We start from the raw sequence: 17,450 nt of genomic DNA, 5'->3' as shown, positions 1-17,450 counted from the left end.
GCTTACTGTGTGAAAGGCCTTATACGTTACGATCTTGGTATGTAGTAATTAAGCAAATCCTTTGTGACCAAAGTACTATGACAATGATCCTTTTACAGAGTTCCACAGAAGTTAAGCATCTTCCCCAGGGTCACATTGCTGGGAGGGTCAGGATTTCTGAATACAGACATTCTGGCTCCCAAGCACATAGTTTTAACGACATCACAGTACTAGTTACCTCAGCAGAATTTCTTGAATGCTTGGAAACAACACCTGTATAACCATTCTTGAGGCTCTTAGGAAGAAAATCACAGCTATGTCCCTGTTCATTCAAACCCACCCCAGGAGAGTGGCGAATCCTGCATAGCCAGAAAAGGAGGTGGAAACCACTGGGACTACATTTCTCTGATACTATACTGCCCTCAGGCTTCTGTGGTGGCTCAGAAGGTAAAGAATCCACCAGCAATGTGGGAGACCTGGGTTCAGTCCCTGGGTTGGGAAGATCCCCTGGAGGAGAGAGAGGCAACCCACTCCAGTATTCTTGCCTGGAGAATCTGCACGGACAGAGGAACCTGGTGGTCTATAGTCCATGGGGTTGCAAAGAGTCGGACACGACTGAGTGACTAAACACAGCACAGAGTACTGCCTTCACTTTACCCTGGACTACATATACAACGTGTCTTCCTTGGACTGGGTACTATTGATGTTTAATTTGATAACAGTTGTTGTAAAGTGTTCTGACATTCATGAACATGATGAATCTGTGTCTAGTTATTACCTTGCCTCCAGTTCCTGAAGGATCCGAAATTTTTTCTGGTTTTATATCTTTCATAACACAAACAGCAGCCATAACTAGTTTAACACCAGCTGGAGGATTCTTCATTGACTTCACGATTGTAATGTCAGCTGGCTAAATCAAAAGAAAACAGGATGCCTTTAGGACAGCCAATTTGTAAATAATGACAGTTATTTTATAATGTTGGAGAGTAATAACAGCACCGATTTTCATCTGAAACTATAATTGTTTTTTGCTCTGTGTGGTTATAAAAAAGGTAACAAAAAATTGAAACACAGTAAATCAATGTTTCCCAAGTGTTTGAGAGTTCACAGATCCTTATGAGAATATGATGTCAACTAAGAACATTTCTGACAAAATATTTTTGCACACGTACACAAAATTTTTATACGATATACCAAGCCTACACATGAAATCCATCTTAAAAACCCTAAGTTAGATAAAGGCTTAATTCCATATTTGTTTACATATTAGTTTTACCCACCAAAAATGAAAGAAGAGGTAGTTTCCAATTCCAAGTTTATTTTCTAAAAAGGCATATATTGTTATGACAGACACAATAGATCCATTTATTTGCTATCCTCTCCAATAGCCTCTGACTTCCCTTGCAATTGCTGGAAAGCTAACAACAATAGATCTTAGTTTCCTATGCAGCTGGAGCTGCAGGAAGTCATTAGGTTCTACCATCAGGTCACTTCAGTGATCCTTCGAGATGCTGAACTACTGACAGGTTGAGATTACCATTTTGTCAGGCATTTTACATGAAAGTTAGGGCACTGATTAGGAAAAAAGGCAGAGAGTGGGGACTGGATATCCTGAACTCCCATATTACACTGGGCCTCCCTAGCTAATAGAAGCTCATCTCCCTGATCTGTTTGGTGAGATTATTCTGGTTTGCCTAAAGACCCTGTATAGAGAATTATGCAACAGTCTAATGCAGACAGGCGCAACACACATCTACACTGGGAATGATCTTTAGGTTTTTCTGTACATGCATGACCAGAAGGCTGCAGAGAGGTGACTCCGTATTCTATTTAACAAATGCCTCCTGGCTCATGTACAGAACCACTTTGGCCTCTTGGAGATTGTTCCATTCCCACTGGAATATCCTGAATGAAAATTATAAATAAATATACAAAAGCAAAAACATAAGATAACAATATATCAAAGTGGAATTGTTAAGAGTCAAATTTAATTTGACTGGATGATGACAATATAATAGCACCCACTGAAAATGATCAACACGGAATTAACCAAGTCTCTGTTATACAGTTACAGTCGCTGATAAAACACAAGCTCATTCCAGCACTTGCCTTTAGTGTATCCAGTGCAGACAGGGCTGCTTCCAAGGCTGGAATTGCCTCAGCTAGATCACTTTCACATTCATTCTTCAGAGTTTGGGCTTCCTCAGCTTTTCCACTGGCTATCTCTTCATCAAATTTCACAAACTTTCTTTTTGCTTCCACTTGTGCAGATTCTATCTCGATAATCTAAGTAAAAGAGAGAAAAAAATAAAGGCATCTTAAACATGCTTGAACATCCTATTGTTTTCTCTATCCTAGAGACAAAAGAATATTTGAAAACTAGGACACCAAACATATAATTTTGAAGGATAAAATGAGGAGAAATGTAAATATATGTGACCTAATTTACTGATGGGCTTCTCATCTTTCTCCAAAAACAACAGAACCCACAAGGAACCCAGTGGATCAACGGAAAAGAGTAACGTCTCAAAGATCTTGTCACAAATGAATTAACGGTTATTATCAAAGCTGAATTTATGTATTTCAATTATCTTTTGCCATCAATTTTTTAAAAATTCAGGACACTTTACCTGCATCATATTTGCATTTTCAACTTTTGCTTCCTCTAATTTGGGCTGTAATTGGACAAGTTCTGTTTTCATTTCACCAACCTAAATAGACAATTTGTCATTAGTTTTCATAACTACAATAGCTATAGAAGCCAAGAAGAGAAAACCGAAACTTACAAATCAGGGCCAGAAAAGCTTAACTTTTTTCCCCCAGTTCTTTACATGATAAACAAAGCCATGAGAATGTGGCCAGTTTTCTTCACAAAAGACGTTATCTTTCATGAGTATGACAGGGCAATGGAAGAATGCAGTTGTCACGGAAGAAAAGCCAGAAAAATGGTAACAGCTCTGGGTATCCCTATTATATTATGTGTACGGTGTACAATTCATTCAGACCACCCACTCTGCTGCTTATGTTGAAATAATGCTAATAAGTATTACTTGACTCATTTGAAAAAAAGTCTTAGGTTTAACCAGTTATTATAATAAAAAGTCAACCCTGACACTGTACTTTCACCAAATGCCAAAAACTTAAGAATAAACCTGGATGTATTTGAGTCTGTACAGTCTGAATGAACTCTAAAATTCTAAAATTCACTTTACTCATCTGTAACATGAGGATCATAAAAGCGTCTTCCTTATGGAGTTATTACGAGGAATAATTAAAGGAATGCAAATGAAGTACATAACATAGTACCTGGCATATAATGTATTCTCAATAAATTGTATCTCTTATATTTCCACTTGAGCAGCTCCTCAAATTTACCTGAGACTCAGCAAAAGCTAATTTGTCAAGTCCATTCACATAGCGCTGTTTTGCTTCCATTATAGCTTGTCGCCTCTTAGTTAACAGTTGTCGAAATGAGGCAATGAGTTCAAGGTAAGAAGTAGCAGTAACATAGTTATGTCGTCCTAACTCTTGCAAGAACCTAAAAGAGAGGCACACAGCATTACTATAAATAATGGGTTTTACAAAGTAAGAAGTAAATTCAGCATAGCATTAACAACAAATGTTTAAGAATAAATGTTGATTTTATTCAGAAGCTGCTGAGTACTTAACTTTACCCAGAACCACATCCTAATTTCTAGTCTGCAAAATATTAGTATCAAATAGCAATGATGTAGTAAAAAAGCAGAAATCAACAAAGATTTGTCTCAAGAGAGAACTACAGCAAGAACGATAGAGGCCTTTTTATATGTTTCATATGCCAGGAGGATCTAATCCTATAACAGACCCAAGATACTGTACACAAGGAAAGAGGACGACAGATAGGACAGCAAGAAAAAGTCATCATTCCTTGCACGTGTGTCACGTGTTGGTTAAATGGAGCTCGGCCAGAAATATAAGACTACTACTCACACACATAAAAACAATGGATGCAATGATGTTTCATGGTGAGTATATAGACTAGAGCCCCCTTCGTGGTGTACCTGCCAGAGCCAAACATGCCAGCTGGCTGTAAAACTCTGGATAGGCAATATACAATGAGCACGTATGACGTGAAGATGAACAGATGTAAAACTGATACTTTTAAGGTATCCACAGCCTGCCAACCACCTTCCTTCTTGTCTAGGAACTTCCAACTAGTGCCCCAGCAGCAACGTTTGTTCTATGAAACCTGCCACACTATACACAGCAGTTCAGGCCAGGACTGGGCACTAGACACAAAGAAAGTTAAATCGCATTTTGGAATGAACTGGACTAGAAAGCTGGAAAGAGCTAATCAGCTGGAACTGCAAGAAGTAAACTTGAGAATTGAGAGGCAGACAGTTTTCCTCCATATACACTGGAAAGTAGAAAATTCAGCCTGAAAGAGAAAAGATTAGAAAGCAGATGCCACAGAGAAACAGGAATAAGAAATAGAGAAAAAGAATTTCTGGGTTTCTGGTGGCTTCTTAACTCCTGCTTCTAGTGATTTCTAAGATCCAGCTATATTCTTTCCCTTAAGATACCTTGCTCTTTGTTAAACCTAGATCAAATAGCTTTCTAATACTTAAAAGCCATAACTAATTAAATGATTAAAGAGAATTATAAGACTTAGAAATCCTATTAAAATTTGCAGTTTCTCCTAAAAGAGATGCTTTAACATACAAGATATTACTGTCATTTTAAAATTTATTAATATTAACCTTTCTGAAAGTTCCATAATGGAAGTGTGAAAATGTTTGCAGATTGGAACTATCTCTCGTCGTTCAACGTCAGTAAGCTCCAGTGTTTCTAAGAATTTCACAGCTACACGTTCAAGAGCATCTTCAGGCCATGGCTAAGAATAAGAAAAAGAAAAAGAAGTGAAATTTAAAATGATTAGTCACACTCAAATTATATAAATTGTCTTCCTATGAGAGAAGAACTTGCGGTTGAGAAAAGTAAAATCTTAGTAGGGAAAATAGAATTAGAGGGACTAAGGTCACAAGTAAATCTATGAAAGATATAAGTATTTTTTACATTAAAATTAAAGATAACTCAATATAGGAAAGGTCGATAATACTTTACATATCAAAGATCTATCATACTATTTCCCTATCTCTTCCACTTGGATGTCTAGAAGGCATCCCAAATTTAGTCTGACAATGGTACAGGCTGCTTTGTTGCCCTCTTAATACCTATCAGCCCCCTTTCCTTAAGATTCCAATTTTATTCTAGATAGCAATATCCCCAGCTATAATACTAGATTTCCTCGACTCCTTTGCAATTCAGAGTGGATGATGACATACGAGCATCTACTGGGTGGGGACATCAGAGAAAGCTCTCTAGAGAGATACACAGATCTGGCATGGGTCTTTGTGCCCTACTTTCTATTATTCTACTTCTTGCCTGGAATACAGATGTGAAAGTTGGAGTTCTAGCAGCTACATTACGCCATATGATGACTCTGAAGATGGAAACTACATGCTGAGGATAATAAAGAAGAAAGAATATGGGATTCTGATGACTTTGTTAAGTCACAAAAGTTCCGGTCTTCAGATTTTTCTTCTGTATGAGAGAGGGAAAAAACCCTTGTGTGTTTAATTTACGTTTCTGTTACTAGCAGGCTTCCCTTGTGGCTCAGCTAATGGAAAAGAATCCACCTGCAGTGTGGGAGACCTGGGTTCGATCCCTGGGTTGGGAAGATCCTCTGGAGCAGGGAAAGGCTACCCACCCCAGTATTCTGGCCTGGAGAATTCCATGGATTGTATAGGCCATGGAGTCGCAGAGAGTTGGACTTGACTGAGCGACTTTCACTTTCTGTTACCAGCAGCTCATCATAATTCCTACTTGTTACAACATCCAAAGTTGAACATTCGATTTTCTTCCCCACAAATTCACTTTTCCTCCAGTACTCCCCACCTCAGTGAGATGGTTCCTTTGCTTTTCCTGGAATACACCAAGGGTGCTTCTGGCCCTGGGTCTTTGGATTTGCTGTTCCTCTGACTAGAATTCTCCTAATCTAGATCTCTCTGTGGTTCAACTCTCTCACATCTTTGTGCAAATGCAAATTTACCAGGTAGGTCTATCCAAAGCACTCTTTCTAAAACAGCATTCTTTCCCTCATTATTCTTTCCCTTATTACTATTTCCCTTATCTTGGACTTTTTCTAAGCACTTACCAATATTTGACATATATTTATTCATTTGTTTTTGTCTGCCTCACCAACTCACCACCAAAATGTAAAATCCACAAAAGCAAGGACTCTTACCTCACTACTGTTACTGTCAGTGCTTAAACAGCTCTTGTTGGTAAATATTTGAAATATTTACTCAATGAAATAATTTATGTTAAATGAGTACTTAATCTTCACTTGCTCAATAGAGTATTCCCAAACTTCATTCCATTTAGATTCAACAAGATGCTTGTAATTTTTTTCTTTTATAGTAGACAATATGCATTTTAAGATCAATTTTTTCAGTGTTCAGCCCTCTAGTAAAAAATCAACCTTTTTGATCAAATACTCCATTAATTATTTTAAAAAAGTGTTAAGCACCCATTACCAGTATATACATATTTATTAATTATATTCATATGGTATTACTGTACTAATATATTTTTGAACCCAAAAAAAGGCCTTCAAAGATTTGTTATTAACATAAACAAATTTTTGTAAAATGTCAAAATAAGCACCATTTTCTGATCATGTAACTCTTTTTATTCTGAAAAGCTTCTCCCCAAAGCTCCCTGGCAGACTTTAAATCCAGATCCACTGGTAAGGAACACATCATCAAAAGGCTCATGTGTAAACCAGTCAACAGTAAGAGGAGTGAGAGCACCAATGCTGACTTAGGCCAACCAGGAATGAATCCCTATTAGACTTTGCCTACTTGGGTAGCAATTTCCCAAACAAAATCAGAATTCTGTCAGCAAAGATGAAGTGGGTAGTGGCTGTTGATAGGTAACCATGACATCATAAGCTAATATTGCAAGTCATGACACACCCTGGGAATAACTTTTATTATTTAAACAGTTGATACAAATCCATATTCCAACTGAAAGTGAAGTCACCCAGTCATGTCCAAATCTTTGCAACCCCATGGACCGTAGCCTGCCAGGCTCCTCCATCCATGGAATTTTCCAGGCAAGGATACTGAAGTGGGTTGCTATTTCCTTCTCCAGGGGATGTTCCTGACACAGGGTTCAAAGGCAGGTCTCACACTGCAGGCAGACTCTTTACCATCTGAGCCACCAAGGTTTTAACCAATGTCTCACCAGATCTTGTTAAACTGTCATTGTTTTTGGTCTTAAAATGTAGCTGACACAGAGCTTGAGCTAGCTCCTGCTAGTTTTATGACAGTTTTTCACAGTCCACTTATAACTGCATTGTAATTTTCAGTTCATTGCAAGAATCCCTGAGGGTCCCTTGCATCCTATCTATGACATATGTCCATCTGACAGACAAACTGAGCGGGAAAGTGAAAGTAAAAGTGCAGGCTGCTCAGCTGTGTCCAACTGTTTGTAACTCCATGGACTACAGCCCGCCAGGCTCCTCTGCCCACAGAATTCTCCAGGCAAGAATTGTGCAGTGGGTTGCCATTCCCTTCTCCAGGGGATCTTCCCAACCCAGGGATCAAACCTGGGTGTCCTGCATTGCAGGCAGATTATTTACCACCTGAGCCACCAGAGAAGCAATGTCAATTCACATGAGATATTTCATACACAAGTGAGTATTTCAGTAAATTCTACCCTTATCTTCTGAACTGTTTCGGCACCTCTGGTAAGTTTACACCCTATTTCGGAGAACAGAGATCTATCCAAAAAGTCAGTGACTTCTCGACTATGTGACACATAGTAGTTCACACTCACTTCCCAGCCTTAAAAGATTCAGGCCTCAAACAATGCCCTCCGTGCCCCGCCACAGCTTCTGTATCCCCACTGCTTCACTGTAAAACCTTGGCTCCTCTCTGTTATCCATTTAACTTCCCTTCTCTGTTTGCAACTCCTCGTTCTTTCTTTCTTGAAATTTCCCCCGAAAAGTATGAATCACATATAATAGAACAGAAAGCCTCATGGTTATAAAAAACATATTCAGAAATAGAATTGTACTTACAAGATTTCACAAAAGAAACACTTATTTAACTGGACAGGCTTTGTTTGTTTGGTTTTGGTTTGGGGCTACTTAATGAAGGCAATATTAAGATACAGCTTGCATAAAGGAAAACTATTTCACATGACTTTTATTGTTGTATAAATTCTAAAACATCCACTAGCTGAAACACACTGCAGTCCTCAAAAGGGAAGAATTACTGTTTTTCAAACATGCAATTGATAAAGATGAAAGAGAATAAAACCCATTAGTATTAGAAAATTATTTTTAAAAGAAACTATCCAGGGTCAAGCTGTAGTCCACAATACATTAGGCATAAAACAAATAAATAGAAGGCACCATGAGCTACCCTTCTCAAGAACGTAAATACTGAATGGTTTTACACAGGCAGTGGTGATTTGCTCTGTTTAAATGAGGTGATAGCCTGTATCATTCGCTGCTGGCATGACTGAAACTGTCACCCAGCTAGTCTTCCTGTCTCTTGTTTTGCCTGATTCCAAATCATCCACCATAAAGCTTCCAAGAGTTTTGGGTTATTCCTGAAATGTAGATTAGCTAAATACATGTTAATTGCCTTGCAATGTCTTTGGTATAAAATCAAATTCTTAGACACATTTACACATTCATTTATAGCCTGGCACCCACTCAAAGCTCCAACTTAACTCCTATTGCCCTCATTGCCAGTCAGCCACGCCAAACTACTTAACTATTTGCCCAAATGAACCACACTCTCCCCACTGTTACACCTCTGCATGTGCATTAACCTCTTATGATGGTTAATTTTACGTGTGCCTATATATTTGGTCCAACATTATTCTAGTTGTTTCTGTGAGGTGCATTTTGGATGGGTTCAACATTTAAATGAATAGACTGAATAAAGCAGATTGCTCTCCCTAATGTAAGTGGGCCTCATCCAATCAGTTGAAGGCCTGAATAGAACAAAAAGGCTGAACCTCCCTCAAATAAGAGGGAATTCCTCCTGCATGATGGCCTTTGAGTGAGGACATTAGTTTTTTTTCCTGCCTTTGAACTCAAGCAGAACACCTTTTCCTAGGTCTCAAGCCTGCTGTCCTTCAAACTGGAATGACACCATCAGCTTTCATGGGTCTCCAGCTTGCCAACTGCAAATCTTGAAAATCATCAGCCTCCGTAAAGATGTGAGCCAATTCCTTATAATAAATATATGTATAAATAGATAAAGATATATCTATCCCTAAATATATCTTTATATATATATATGGGTGTGTATATATATGTAAACATGTACATATATAAACATGTAAACATATGTACATACATATATATGTACATACATATATATATAAGATACATTCTACTGGTTCCTTATACAACCCTCCTCTATGTAATGGATTCATTTTCATGCTTCAGAAAGACACTGCCTTAATAAGTACAACTTTGCATGCCAAGACTATGGTTCTTTTATGTAACTGACTGTTCATTTGCTAGCTGTCTTTTTTGTCTTCCAGTCTAGTATATGAGATCATTTTGGGGATCATGGAGTCTTCCAAGTCCCTGGTGCTACCATTAGAGTGAGTAACTAAAAAGCACTTGATACATGCATATTAATAGAAGTTGAATAAGATTTCTGTAAGAGTCCAAAAGATTTAGTTATCTCTGATGGTTCAGATGGTAAAGAATCTGCCTGCAATGCAGGACATCCAGGTTTGATTCCTGGGTTGGGAAGAGCCCCTGGAGAAGGGAATGGCAACCCACTCCAGTATTCTTGCCTGGAGAATCACATGGACAGTGGAGCCTGATGGGATACCAACCATGGGGTTGCAAAGAGTCAGACACAACTGAACAATTAACACACACACACACACACACACACAACACACACACTGCAAATTACAAACCTGAAACCAGTCAATGGTACAGCAATTGATGAGGGATGGGAATTGCCTCAAACGATTTCGAAAGGCATCTCCAATGGGGCTAAAGGCCACTACAACATGAAGGTTTTCTTTGCAGCGATTCACAAAGAAAGCAAACAGGGCTAAAGGACTGAGTTCACCGTGTTTATTGCCAGCCTGCGCCACAGGACGAACACCCTAGGGAATACCAGAAAAAGCCTTGTAAATAGAAACACATAAGCTGATAAAAAGATTAGTAGATACTAAAATATTAAGAATTTGTATTACTCCTCTTACAAATATCTTAAAATTTTTGTTTTTATATCAATATAATGGCTTTGATATAGTCTGCACTTAGAAGACTACTTTCAATTCCATAATTCTATAATTTAAAAATAAGTATCTGTCAAAAATTTAACTTATAAAAATAGTCACAAAAAGTTCACCAAGATAAACATATGGGACACTATAATTCAACACTGGTTTTAAGAGCAAACAATTGAAACAACTAAAGTATGCAGTTAAAAACATTATAAAACATCCATACACTGTAATTTTAAACAACTGTTAAAGATAATGAGATGCATCAACACGTGCTATGGCAAGATCAGCAAGAAAAAATAAATGCAAGGTCAAATTGTGCAACAGTATGCATAATATGATCCTTTTTGTTAAATTAAAAAATACACAGGTGCATATGTGTAAACATATACTTTTTTACAGAAGCAAACACAAAGAACTATTAACAGTGGTTCCTTTGGGTGAGATGGACTCAGGAGAATGAAAGAGGGGAGTTCATGCTTATTTTGTATATTCTTCTTGGTTTATATCATTTTTTTCATTTTGGACATTCTTCCGCTATTTGAACTATCTGACTTTATTCTTTTAATGTTTGTATTTTTTGAAATGATAATAGAGTTTGGTAATGAGATTATTTCACTCAGTCATGTATGACTCTTTGTGACCCCATGGACTGTGCCTGCCAGGTTCCTCTGTCTATGGAATTCTCCAGGCAAGAATACTGGAGTGGGTAACCATTCCCTTCTCCAAGGGATCTTCCCAACCCAGGGATTGAACCCAATGCATATCCTTGATTGGTAGGTGGATTCTTTACCAATTCTTTAGTCACCAGTGAAGCCCAATGAGATTATACATTACTTCTAATTTTTTTCCTTTATGTTGGATTGACCAAAAGTTCTTTCAGGCTTTTCCATAACAGCGTACAAAAAATCGAAATGAGCTTTTTGGCCAACCTATTAATATCTCTATATGAAAAAGGCTTCTTACATGAGGTCTGGCATAATGGCTTTAGAATCAAACTTTTTGAATTCAAATTCCAGCTTGCAGCTGATTATCTATGTGACCTTGAGGCAAGTTACTTAATCTCTCTGTTATTTAGTTTCCTTATCGATAAAATGAGGGCAAGAGTACTTATCAATATATCAAGGGGTTGTTGAGTGATCAAAGAGTTATTACATATGAACACTTAAAACAGTTCTTATCTCATAGGTAAGTACTTTTCAGCTTTTTATATCCTAACTTTCTCCTTCAAAGTAGAAAAGGTTTCATACTCAATAAATTATCTTATAAACAGATTTTTAAAAGAAAATAAAATTTTAAAAGGTAGATTTACATTTTTTTCAATAGCAAATTTGGCGTCACAAAGAGTCAGATATGACTGAATGACTGAACTCAACTCAACTCAAATTTAGGAAGTGATCACAATGATCATACAATTTCCAGTGTGATAGTAGTGAATTTATTTCTAAAAGACCTCTCTACTCTAGATATGTGACAGATATAGATCTATGGGAAACTGTAAATCAACTTTGTTTATTCATCCTGAAGGTAATTCTCAGATTAAGATTATTACGATTAGTGTCAATCTGTGAAATTATGTTCAGGTTGTCTACCTCCATTAACTTTTGAGTTAACAGGGGGACATTCAGATTTAGAAAGGTAAAGCATGGTTGTAACTAGAACAAGAGTTCAAGAAAGGGCCAAGATGGTGATATAAATATAGGCATTATTTACACAGAAATAAGAGTTAATGTGGTCTTTGCTGCTGGCTCACTGGTAAAGAGTCCACACGCTGATGCAGGAGATGCGGGCTTGACCTCCGGGTCAGCAAGATCCCCTGCAGGAGGAAATGGCAGCCCACTCCAGGATTCTTGCCTGGGAAATCCCATGGACAGAGGAGCCTGGTGGGCTACAGTCTGTGGGGTCACAAAGAGTCGGACACAACTCAGCAACTAAACAACAATAACAAAGGTCAATGCCTCTAGAGTAGAAGTAGGGAGTAACATCTACATGCACACAGAAATACTAATACTTTGGGGGCACAACTGATTCTGGGAGCAAGAAAAAGAGTAGATATTGAAGGAGATTAGGGAACAAACTGAGGGGACTTTCACAGCAGTCAAAGAAAAACATATTTTAACAGAGAAATGATGAGTTATTTCAGAGATGGATGATAATTTTAAAAGAGAACTGAGAAAATATCACTAAATATGGTAAATAAGTCACTGCAAAATTGAGGAAAAACTTTGCAGCAATTTAATTCTGCAAGGAGTGCGAACAGAACAGTGGAAAAGTAGCCTGGAAATGGAAGGCTGAAGCTACAATTGTAATGCTGACGTCAGAGACTGTGCTGAGTCTATAAGAGGTGATCAGTAGGCAGGACCAGGCCCAAGCTCTATAGATCAGTTATCAGTGATCTGTGTCAAATGGATGAAATAAGCAAAGTCCAAGACCTGGTCTTCAAAGTGCAGGGTATGCAAAGAAATTAATATAACTTATATATCTTTTATATTTTTAAATATTAGTATAAAGCAAGCAAAAATAAATAAATAAAAGGATGCACTTTGGTACATGTGAGTTCTGACCATAGCTATTTCCTTGTGGATAAATTGATATGGTGTTCCTAGGTTTGGGTGGAATATGAAGGAAATAAGTTCTTCAGGCTATTCTTGGATCATACCATAAAAGAGTAAAGCCATGGAAAAGCTCTGTAGCAAAGTGATGAGAAGAAAAAGATAAACAACCACTAAAGTGAGCAGAAAAGCCTTGCAAAGTTTAGAAAATCCCATTCCCCAAAGGGTCTCATTCCCTAGAAAGGAGTGTAGGGAATATATTTTTCCTATGGATTAGGAGAAACGCCATTCTTAGGAACTTTTAGCCACAACCTTGATGCTACCCAGATACAAGTAGAGAACTTGGAATTTTTTTTCCTTTCTCCTTCCCCACTCCAGGCCATGAACTGGTGGTGCATCACGTTTGCTGAGGGCTTTCTAAGTGCCTGGCATTCCATAACTACCTTATTTCATTTGATGATGCTGTATAGGAGGAACTATTCTGTGTGTATAATACTTTCATTCCATAGATGAGAAACGCAGGGTGCTTGAACTACCAGGGGGGATCCATTTTACTTCAGAAGCTTTCACTGGAGGCTGGAATGAAGCATCCTGGTATGAGTGATGTAAAAGTGGGTAAAAAGTGGGTAAAAGTAGTTATGATAACAGGAAATGGGAACTACTAGCTGAAATCTTGTTTGGGAAGATCTGAGAAATGGTGGTTGAAGGTCAGGACATCTGAAGTAGGGGTGCATCAAAAATGTATTTTTCTTTGTCAACTAAATCACAAAGCATGATTCCCAGATGTACCAGAATCAATACAAGTAGTTTTATTAAACTGAAAATTTTACTAACTAGTGGCAAACTATAAAAGTGAATCAAGTAGTGTTTTAAAGCTATATTTTCTCATATCACTGTAACCATAAGACATTATTTTATTTTTTGACATATACACACTACTCTCTATAATGAGAACCTACTGTATAGCACAGGGAACTCTATTCCATGCTCTGAGATGATTTAAATGAGAAGGAAATTCAAAAAAGAGGGAATGTTTGTATATGTATGGCTGATTGACTTTGCTGTACAGCAGAAACTGACACAGCACTGTAAAGCACCTATTCTCCAGGTAAAGAAAAAAGACATGATTTTAAATCTCTCATCATTCATAAAACATGCTAAATGAGATCAAATGGATGAAACACTGTCATCATTATGGAAAAAGCTGAGTTAAAATAATTAAAATTCTGTCTCATAACTATACTTCTACAGTTATAACTATTTAAAATTCACCCAAAAAAGTATTAAAATAAAATATACATTAAGTTTTTGATTACCAAAGTTCTCTGCACAAGCCATATTTATACTGAAAAACAGAAAAGTTTCAAGGTAACACTTCTGAGTCGGGAGCAGCACTCTCTGAAAAGCATTTACCTCCATCACTTCTTGTTTTTCATCTGCTGCAAAAATATTAGGTACTTCTCCAGTATTGAGCACACTGTCAATATCCTCTAGAAAAGCTTCCTCTTTAATCTGAGTGTCCGTGATTAGAAAGACTGTCTTCTGGCCCTTCATGCCCACGTTCCTTAAAAGGGCCTTAAAATAAAAATGTACTTAGAATCAGAATGTGGTGGAAATCCGCTTTTTTTTTTTTTTTTGCTTTCCTTCCCCTTTCCTTTCTTTTGATAACAACATCTCGCCCTTTCTGGCGGTGACAACCTCCTCATGAGAACATGCCCCTCACAAAGGATCTTCTTCATCCCTCTCCGGAAGAGAAGAGGAAACACAAGAAGAAGCGCCTGGTGCAGAGCCCCAGTTCCTATTTCACAGGTGTAAAATGCCCAGGTTGCTATAACATCACCACCGTCTTTAGCCATGCACAAACAGTAGTTTCGTGTGTTGGCTGCTCTACTGTCCTCTGCCAGCCTACAGGAGGAAAAGCAAGGCTCACAGAAGGACGCTCTTTCAGATGGAAGCGACACTGAAAGCTCCCTGTATCAAGATGAATGGGAAACCGTCCCCAAAACACACGTTTTGGACTTTTTAAAAAATCTCAATTTTAGAGTAGTACCTCTCCCATTGGGGCTTCCCTTGTGGCTCACTCACTTTTAAGATGTAGACTTATTTATTACACGAAGATCAGAAAAAGTTTAAAAAGTCCAGCAAAGTCTCTATTGCTTTTTTCCACTTTGTGTCATCTCTCTTCCAGGGCCAGCAGAACCATAAGCACATGTGTATGAAGCCCCAGGTACGCCCTCCACTACTCTGTTGGTTACTGGAACAGCAGCACAGCTCAAGATTTGACAACTTTGATGACATCGTCGTCACCACTGAGGTTTATATCTAACAGCTGAGCCACAAGGAAAGCACAAGCAGCTGGAATCCACCTGCAACGTGGGAGACCTGGGTTCGATCCCTGGGTTGGGAAGATCCCCTGAAGAAGGGAATGGCTACCCACTCCAGTATTCTGGCCTGGAGAATACCATGGACTATAGTCCATGGGGTCACAAAGATTCAGACATGACTAAGCAACTTTCACTTTCACTTCTCCCATTCTGGTGGCACTGTCTATCTGGGCCTCCATTTTACCCATCCCTCCAGTGGGAGACTCCAACTGGCCAATTTTCCAAGCCCCAAGGCACAGTCATTGATTCAGAGGTGGGCTTATGATTTAAGAGGGCCCATTCACAGTCTCACTTCAGGAACTAAGATGGATTTAAAAAAAGAAAGAATCTGTCCATCTAAGAATGGAGATATAAAAGCCTGTTCTCCACACTCATTTTTAAGATGTAGACTTATTTAGTACATGAAGGTCAGAAAAAGTTTAAAAAGTCCAGCAAAGTCTCTCTTGTTTTTTTCCACTTTGGGTCATCTCTCTTCCAGGGCCAGTGAAACCACAGGCATGTGCGTATGAAGCCCAAGTATGCCCTCCACTATTCTATTGGTTACTGGAACAGCAGCACAGCTCTAAAGAAACTATCAAGATTTGACAACTTTGATGACATCGTCATCACCACTGAGGTTTGTATCTAACAGTCTACTGAAAAAACACATTTGTCAGAAATAAGGCCTTTCTGCACTAGAATGAAGACAGAATCAGCAGCAGCATGGTAAGAATGCAGTGGATAAGACTGAAGTTATAAATCCCACTCTGCTGTGCATACCTGTTCTCAACTTCAGTTTCCCTATCAGTAAAACACAGAGACAACCATACCCGCTACACTTAATTGCCATACTTGTAGAAAGAAAGCACATATGTAAAGCACTTCAAACAGTGCTCAGCACATGCAGTAACTGCCTAGGGATAGTGGTATTATCACCATTGCATTCAGCACACAGCTAGCTATACAGGTTGGCTCTCTCTTTACAGATAAAAGAATGCACGGATGTTATTTTAGACACTAGATATCCTCCTGATTTTACCTTCAGGTCCTCTCTCCACTCATTCATACCATAACTCTTTGAAATTTCTGGTTGGAAAATCTGCATTTTTGCCATGGATGTAGCAAGACGTGTTAAAGATTGACGACCACTTCCTCCAAGTCCGACAAGCAAAGCATTTCCACCAGACTGCTTCAGAATCCGACATATTCGGGATAAATGTTCCAATACATACCTATGATATATAGATATTATTATACTTGAAAATACAAATGTAAATGTTTATTTACCCATAATTATTGCTTTACCTCCCTAGAAGGGTGGACTTTGCTGTCCCATATGTTTCTATCTCAATTTTAAAGACGTAATCATGAATAAGTGTGGTATTTCAAAGGCAGTTACAATTCGACCATTTGATGTAAAGGAAAACTATTTGAAGTACAAATTCAGGAAATATAATATATGTAAGTTACAAAAATAAAATGAAATTGTTAACTATTTGTACTGGAGTATATTATTTTTATTTAAAAGATTTCTTCAGAAATTCCCTGGTGGTCCACTAGTTAGGACTCTAGATTTTCACTGCCAAGGGCCAGGGTTCAATCCCTGGTCAGGGAACTAAGATATCACAAGCAGGGTAAAAGGAAAAGAAAAAATGTATTCAACATTTTAATACTAGGATTTTTATGTGAGAACTAAAAAGTCAGTTATATACATACAGAAAAGGTATCCACACACTAGTAATCAGGGAAATTAAAATAAAGACACAGTGTGATACTGACAAAACTAACCAAATCTGGCAATCCTAAGTGTTGGCAAGGGTGGGAAACAATGGAAGTTCTAAAAAACAATGATAATTTCTGAAGAGACTTTGGCAAAACTTAGTAAAGTAGAAGATGCTAACATATCATGACATAATAATTCCACTTCTAAGAATATAGCCTACACATGTAACCAAGGAGACACGAATATTCAAACCTTTTTCATAATTACAAATCTAGAAGTTACCTAGTATCTGAACTAGTATCAGTATCAGTACTAGTACCTAGTATCAGTACTTAGTATCTGAAACAGAAGTCTATCTCAGAAGAATGATTCCACTGTGTTAAAATTATACAGTGGAATGCAATACAGTAGTAAAACTTTGGTTTTTTTGTAAATTTCACGGTCTGGAATAAACCAACTTGCAAAGGAATATGCACAGAATGATACCACTTATATGATTTTTAAACATGCAAA

General features: G+C 37.9%; 2 protein-coding genes across 2 annotated transcripts in view; one reads left to right on the top strand and one right to left on the bottom strand.

The window, feature by feature from the left end:
- Window positions 1-17,450, bottom strand: part of DNAH12 (dynein axonemal heavy chain 12) — a 169,278-nt gene that overhangs the window by 54,349 nt on the left and 97,479 nt on the right. The window contains exons 43-50 of the mRNA XM_069560621.1: window positions 16,254-16,446; window positions 14,265-14,426; window positions 9,982-10,176; window positions 4,719-4,852; window positions 3,355-3,517; window positions 2,610-2,690; window positions 2,089-2,265; window positions 758-889 (exon numbers count right to left, since the gene is read on the bottom strand). Of these exons, the coding sequence (XP_069416722.1) occupies window positions 758-889; window positions 2,089-2,265; window positions 2,610-2,690; window positions 3,355-3,517; window positions 4,719-4,852; window positions 9,982-10,176; window positions 14,265-14,426; window positions 16,254-16,446 (1,237 nt within the window). The remainder of the gene's footprint in view (window positions 1-757; window positions 890-2,088; window positions 2,266-2,609; window positions 2,691-3,354; window positions 3,518-4,718; window positions 4,853-9,981; window positions 10,177-14,264; window positions 14,427-16,253; window positions 16,447-17,450) is intronic.
- LOC138424174 (small ribosomal subunit protein eS27-like) lies at window positions 14,564-14,815 on the top strand. The gene has a single exon (XM_069560622.1). It carries the CDS (start codon window positions 14,564-14,566, stop codon window positions 14,813-14,815), a length of 252 nt encoding a protein of 83 aa, XP_069416723.1.

This window comes from Ovis canadensis, chromosome 19 (genome assembly GCF_042477335.2).
Source record: "Ovis canadensis isolate MfBH-ARS-UI-01 breed Bighorn chromosome 19, ARS-UI_OviCan_v2, whole genome shotgun sequence".
Lineage (NCBI taxonomy): Eukaryota > Metazoa > Chordata > Mammalia > Artiodactyla > Bovidae > Ovis > Ovis canadensis.
The sequence above is the reverse complement of the archived record's forward strand: the minus strand, read 5'-3'. Positions and strand labels throughout refer to the sequence as shown.